Source organism: Mus pahari, chromosome 9 (genome assembly GCF_900095145.1).
Source record: "Mus pahari chromosome 9, PAHARI_EIJ_v1.1, whole genome shotgun sequence".
Lineage (NCBI taxonomy): Eukaryota > Metazoa > Chordata > Mammalia > Rodentia > Muridae > Mus > Mus pahari.
This window is the reverse complement of record NC_034598.1, coordinates 26,822,784-26,829,286: the sequence shown is the minus strand read 5'-3', so window position 1 is coordinate 26,829,286 and position 6,503 is coordinate 26,822,784. Positions and strand designations below refer to the sequence as shown.

Sequence of the window (6,503 nt, the reverse complement as noted above, 5' to 3'; positions counted from 1 at the left end):
TATTTATTTATTTATTATATGTAAGTACACTGTAGCTGTCTTCAGACACTCCAGAAGAGGGCATCAGATTTTGTTACAGATGGTGTGAGCCCCCATGTGGTTGCTGGAATATTGAACTCAGGACCTTTGGAAGAACAGTCGGCGCTCTTAACCACTGAGCCATCTCACCAGCCCCGGTGGCATACTCCTTTAGTCTCAGCATTCAGGAGGCAGAGGCAGGCAGATTTCTGAGTTCCAGGCCAGCCTGGTCTACAGAGTGAGTTCCAGGACAGTCAGGGCTACACAGAGAAACCCTGTCTTGAAAAAAAAGACAAGCAAAACAAGTGATCCTTCACTTTTTGCAAGCCTACCTTCCTCTCCTTTGCATTACAGTCATGAGTAGTGGTGCAGGCCTTTAATCCCAGCACTTGGGATACGGAGAAACAGGAGGACCAGGAATTCAAGGCCAGCTTTGGGGACATTTGCTATGTGAAGCCAGAGCAAACTACATGAGTCTATTTCATTAGAGATAAATTAGAGACCAACCAACAACAAAGTAAGGAGTCCCGATGAGTGTATTGAGCAGTCCTGGAGGTGGCAGAGATCGGGGTGCTCTAGCATGGCTCCTAGTTTTTAACCATTTCCTAGAGTATCTTTGGGCTGACATGAATTCAGCCTCTGGCATCTTCTCCCCCCCCCCCCCAACAACTCTGACCCTCCGCCTGTCTCTAGCTGCCATTTCAATTGATTTCCACTTCCTTCCTCATTAGCAATATCAGGAAACAATAACCAGCCCTCTCAGAGACTCTCCCCAAACACCACTGACCCTGGGTGCTAGGTAGGGTGTCCCCTTCTGCCCAGCAGCCTGGGAGTGATCTGAAACTTTTACCCTAAGTGTCTGCAAAAGGTCTCTCGGCGAGGCAGGTGTCCCCTCTCCGCAGTTAAAAGCAGCAGTCAGAGTCCCGCATGACCTGAGGAGTCCCAGTTTGACATTGGCCCGGTGGTTTTCCGTCTCTGGGCTTCATGTAGCTTGTGCTTCGATTAACCAAGATACTCAAGAGAGATGCTTTCCAGCACAAGCAAAGTATCCAAAGGTTGGCTGTTTCAAGTGTCTCCTTGCCTGTACTCAGAACTCAGAATTATCTGTGGTAGCCAGGCAAAAGGCCCTGGGCTGAGAGCAGCGACCCCAATGAGGACCCTCACCAGTGACTGTGATGGCCAGTGAGCAGGCTGGGCAGGAAGAAACTACTTCCTCACGGGCCACTCCCAGGGGTTCCTGGGATAGAGGGTCCTCCCGATATAGCTCTAGCTCACTGAACAACCCATGCTATAAATGTGAACAGGATGGGCATGTGGAAGGGGTTCAGGAACACCCTGAAACCCACCCGTGTGGATTTGGCAAGAATCATTAGCACGTTTAGCCACCTCTAATTCTAAAGAGCTGCATCTCAGGCCATTCGTCTGCCCTCCCCTCAGCTCAGGAGGCAAGGGGCTATCAGGGTCTTTGCCATTTTGGCTTCCCATAGGCCAGGGCTTTACATGAAATGCCTCCCTGCCCCCTACACCCTAGTACTGCCATTTGCACCAGAGTATGCTGAACAAGTGGGCATAGGCAGCTGACAGACCCCACTTCCGCTATGCAGGAGTAGATGAAGTACTGAGGGAGGGGCCTGGGATGCCGCTCTCCTCTCGACTCCCTCCAGGTAGAGCCTTTTTGCCGCTGACACCATTGGCGAATAGTTAAAAACGCTAAAGTTGGTTGTGTTTATTTAAACAAGCCAGGAGACAGTAGTCCCCTGATTTACAAAAGCAAACAAAAGTCGAGGTAATGTTGCCGTGGGCTCAGGCGACTGCAAAACGCAATCTAATGGACCTCAACAGTTTCTCTGCATCCCAGATTGTCCCATCGCCATACAAACCTTCCAGAACTTTCTAGAAGGGAAGTGAACTGGAAAGGTATCTTTTCCCAGCTTTACCTCTGTCCTACCCTAGGCGGAGGGGCTTAGCATCCCACTGATTTCCCAGTGCCTTGCCCTCCAGGCTGTCCTGTTCTGTGGTCCCCAGATGACCCTTCAGGAGAGGGTCACCGGCAGTCACAGCCCAGACGCGGCAGACTGAGACTAGGGACTCCGCCTCCAGGTCGTGAGGGCTGGCGGGCGGCGGGTCAGACCGGATTAGAAGATGTGGATTGCGTCCGGGTCCCGCGGAGGGCCGTCTGGCCCCAGAGGACAGAGGAGCGGGCTGGCCAAGCTGCCCAAGGGGCGGGATGTTGATTGCGCCCAGGAAGGGAGTCCCGAGTCCGAACTCCCTTTCCTGGGCACCCACCTGTCGGCCTACTCTGGTGAACATCACTCAGGTCGCTGGGTCAACTACACACGCGAACACCTCGATCTAAGTAGGTTCTGAGCCTGTGTTCACCCAGGACACCTGACACCGCCCAACCACGAGAGCTGCCTGAGTTCTGGACTTCCTACACCCGAACTCTAATTTCGGATCTTTGAGTCCTAGTTCCTGGTGTCATTTGCTGCTGCCGGGATAAAACCCAGTAACGACTTGTTTTATTTTACGCCCGGTTCTGTGCAGAGCGTTTCTGGGGGAGATGGGGCGTTGTAACCTAGTCCCCTCTATAAGTCTATCAAGAAGGTCTTACGACTTCTAAAGTACAGATGGGCAAACTGAGGCTCGCAGGTGCTCAGTAGCGCGATCCGGCCCACGCCCTACCCTTTTTACCCTCTGCCATTTGAGGTAGGACCGACCGGAAAGGCGGTGGCCCCTGGTTCCATTCCGACCGCGCCACTAGCTCTGTGCCCACGGGGAAACATAGTTAATCCCTGACCCTGGACGACTCTTGATGCCCAGTCCCCGCTGCAACCATCGCGCGCCTCCCGGCCATGAGCCCTTGGGTGCTGGCGAGGCCAGGCTTGCAGCCTACCTTGCGCCTGGAGGCTGCGGATGATGTCCGCCCGAGGCAGCGGGTCTCGGTAGAGGCTCAACATATACGCCAGAGGGGACGGTGACGAGGGCTGCCCCTGGGTCCACAGAGGCAAAGCGGCCGCGGTCGCCGCGCGCGGGTGGAGTAGGGCCCAGCAGGCTTGGAGAAGAAGGATGGGGAAGCTGTGGGCACTCATGGTGGGCTGGTTGGACCCGCAAACAACGCCTGGGTCCCTTATATCTGAGCCGCCGCCGCCCCGCCCCTCTCCCTCCCTCCCTCCAGAGAGGCCTGTAACCTATAGGTTAAGAACCTATAACCCCCCCTGGAGGGGCAGGGCAGGGGAGCCCCTGCTGGGGGGAGGTGTGATGTTCTGAGAAAGACTACAGATACATTGGGGCGGGGGCGGGAGGGGGGATGCATACAGAGTCTGAGTCTAAGCCGCCCCCGTACCTTGCCCCTCTACCTCGGAAAGTCTTCCTGCTGTGGCAGAGCGGGCTAGAGCCTGCTCCGAACGAAGCTTCGCCGAGCTAGAGGTGTGTGTTGGAGCCCTGACTGGCTTCAATCCCAGAACCACAATAATGGCTTCCTTACTTTGCCTCTTCTGGACCCCTGGAGGTCCTGTCTTTCCAGTTCATCCAAAAAACAGGTATGGAGTGCTGGGCTAGGAGCCAGTCCTCTCTTCTGGATAGCCCCGGGCTAGCCTGGGCTACAGCCTTCATTGGCAAGGCCCCTAGGTCACTAGGGGGTATTGAGAAATTGGGAGAGCAAAGGTGAGCTCCAGGGAAGTGTCCTTGGTGACAAATGCCAGCTTCAAATACCAAAGTGCCCTCCCGGGGAGCAAGGGGAATACTTCGTGGAAGCTGAAGGCCCAGCTATAAGGTAACCTAAGTGGTTTGAGGGTGACAGGTTCTTGCCTGCTCGCTATGGGAGTTTTTGAAGGCGCGAGGGGTGGAGGGGACGCTGGAGGTTTGCTGGCTGCATCTCCTGCCTGCGGGGCAGAGCCGAGGGACACCTCAGTCACTCTCCAGACCACCGCTCTCCCTGAAGCCTGCTGACTCTGTCTGCCCAAGATGGAATTAAATGTCTTTGATTTTTCTCAAAGTAACTGTCTTCAGTCATAGTTCTTGTTTATGAGGAAATACAATGTAACAAATATGCCATAGGCTTAGGGTGAGGGGTGGTCGTTCTTTCACGCTGTATAAAAGATTGAGTTCTTAGGAAGAGAGCCATTGAGAAGAGAATTTGCAGGATGGAAAGATCCTAGCCTTTGTATTTTCAAAAGGAAAGGCGGGATAGGAATTACCTTTAAAGAAATGTAAATTCCTCTTCCAAAGTCCGCCCCCATGTTTTCCTCCTCTATAGCTGGTTTTTCCTTAGTTACTCCCCACCCCCACCCTGCCCTCTTCAAGCATCCAACTAGCACATTAGCAGCTGCCTAACATTTACTGAACACCTACTATGTGCTGGGTACTTTACCCACTTGGGCGCTCTCACAGGTCGGGGAGTGAGCAGGTGTTAGAAGCGGAGAGAGACACCCGGGACCTACAGACCTGCGTGATCTTGTAGGAGCTGCTCTAAACAGCTGAAAGGAGCCTGAGGTTGCAGGCACCCTGACGATCCTGATGACCTACCAGTTGGCTTATCCTGCCCTCCCATCCAATACCGTTGTCTAGTCTTAAGCATCCCACCCCGCCCCAAACAGGGTCTTGTGTAGCCCAGGCTAGCCTCGAACTTATTTTGAAGCTGAGGATGACCTCAAAATTGGATTACTCCTCTTGCCTCTACCTCCTACGTACTCATTACTTGTGCCCCGATTTCTGTGATATTGAGTATTGAACCTGCGATCGCCTGCATGCTAAGTAAAAACAATAGGAACCGAGCCCCAGCCCCAGCCCCAGCCCCAGCCCCAGCCCCAGCCCCAGCCCCAGCCCCAGCCCCAGCCCCAGCCCCAGCCCCAGCCCCAGCCTCTTGCCCACAATCCAGAGCACTTGTGTGGACTTGCCCAAGGACGCAGTCTCCTGAACTGTTTGTTATGCCCCAGACTTCAGAAGTGGAATTTAGAGAGAGGGCGTGGCTATCTACATATTCATCGAGCACCCCAGGGGTGCTTATCTGAAGACTTTGGAAACCTGGGTGGGCCAGGTTCCCTATCGGATGTCCCCAGTAAAACAGCTGGTGAGATCTCCTCCTATGCACTTAAAGCTGAAGTGCTTGGGAGGCTCTGAACCCAAACATCTGGATGCTTACAGTGTGGGGAATAAGGAGACCCTGCCTTCTGCAGCAGACCCCTCCCCAGAGGCCTATGGCCCCTGGATCCTAGCAGGTACAACTCAGACAATGACAGCTTGCTAGGCATTGTGGGAAATGATTTTAACACCAGCACTCTGAGAGACAGAGGCAGGGGGATCTCTGAGCTAGGAGGATTCCCGTGAGTTCAAGGCCAGCCTGGTCCCACATAGCAAGTTTCAGGGGTGAGTTACAGGTGATGTGCCAGGCCAGCGGGCTACATGGTGAGATCCGGACTAATAAAAACATGAACAGCAAGCATGGCCATGCAGAGGGATGCTAAAGAGATGGGGATTCTAAAACCTGTGGTTGCCAGCCTCTCACCTCCTGGGATGTCCATGTGTCTAAGGGCAGACTTACCCACCAAGATCTGAGAAGGAATGATAAAGGTGATGTATCTACCTTCAGTACCAGGCTAGATGCTTCTTTATTTTTATTTTTTTTCTTATTTATTTAATGTATAAATGCTCTGCTGTATATACATTCACCTGCCTGAATTGGGCATCAGTTCCTCTTATAGATAGTTGTAAGCCACCATGTGATTGCTGGGATTTGAACTCAAGACTTCTGGAAGAACAGCCAGTGTTCTTAACTGCTGAGCCATCTCACCAGCCCTAGAAGGTTCTTGAAATGAATGGTTAAGCTTTTGGCATCCTGTGTCTCTTGCCTGGTGTGGTACATGGAAAGTGTAAGAACTGAAGTTAACGGTAATAACAGTGGCTAATTATGGATCGACACACGCGTTATCCATTCTGCTGGAAGCTTCCATCCACTTCATCATCTACCCCATGTCCAAGATGTCTGAAGCAGAGTGTATGCTAAGGAGAAGTGCTGTGCTGGGGGCCCAGGAGACACTAGACAGGGCCATCAGGAGGGAGAGGCAGGTCTGCCCATCCCCTAGAACATGTGCCAACTCGACAACTCGTGGTGCTTCCCCATAAAAGAGAGCTGGGAAGAGAAGAGAAGAAAAAAACCTGTGAGAGGGCTCAGTGGATAAAAACACTTGCAGCCAAAGCTGGAGACCTGGGTTTGATCCCTGAGACCCACCTATGGAAGGGTGACCGATTCCTGCAGCCTGCCCTTTGCCATGGCACAAGACACACAAATATGTAAATACACTACTAAAGTTTTAGTAAATGGGAGCTGGAACAGAAGGCATAGGGACTGGAGAAATGGCTCAGCAGTTAAGAGCACTGGCTGCGGGCTGGTGAGATGGCTCAGTGGGTAAGAGCACTCGACTGCTCTTCCAAAGGTCCAGAGTTCAAATCCCAGCAACCACATGGTGGCTCACAACCATCCTTAACAA

At 52.9% G+C, this 6,503-nt stretch overlaps 1 protein-coding gene across 1 annotated transcript in view; it reads right to left on the bottom strand.

Annotated features, from left to right (window-relative positions):
• Positions 1–3,431, bottom strand: part of Nodal (nodal growth differentiation factor) — an 8,530-nt gene extending 5,099 nt beyond the window's left edge. Inside the window, exon 1 of the mRNA XM_021205707.1 lies at positions 2,912–3,431. Coding sequence (XP_021061366.1) covers positions 2,912–3,107 — 196 coding nt within the window. The 5' untranslated portion in view covers positions 3,108–3,431. The remainder of the gene's footprint in view (positions 1–2,911) is intronic.
• Between the last annotated feature and the right edge of the window lie 3,072 nt (positions 3,432–6,503).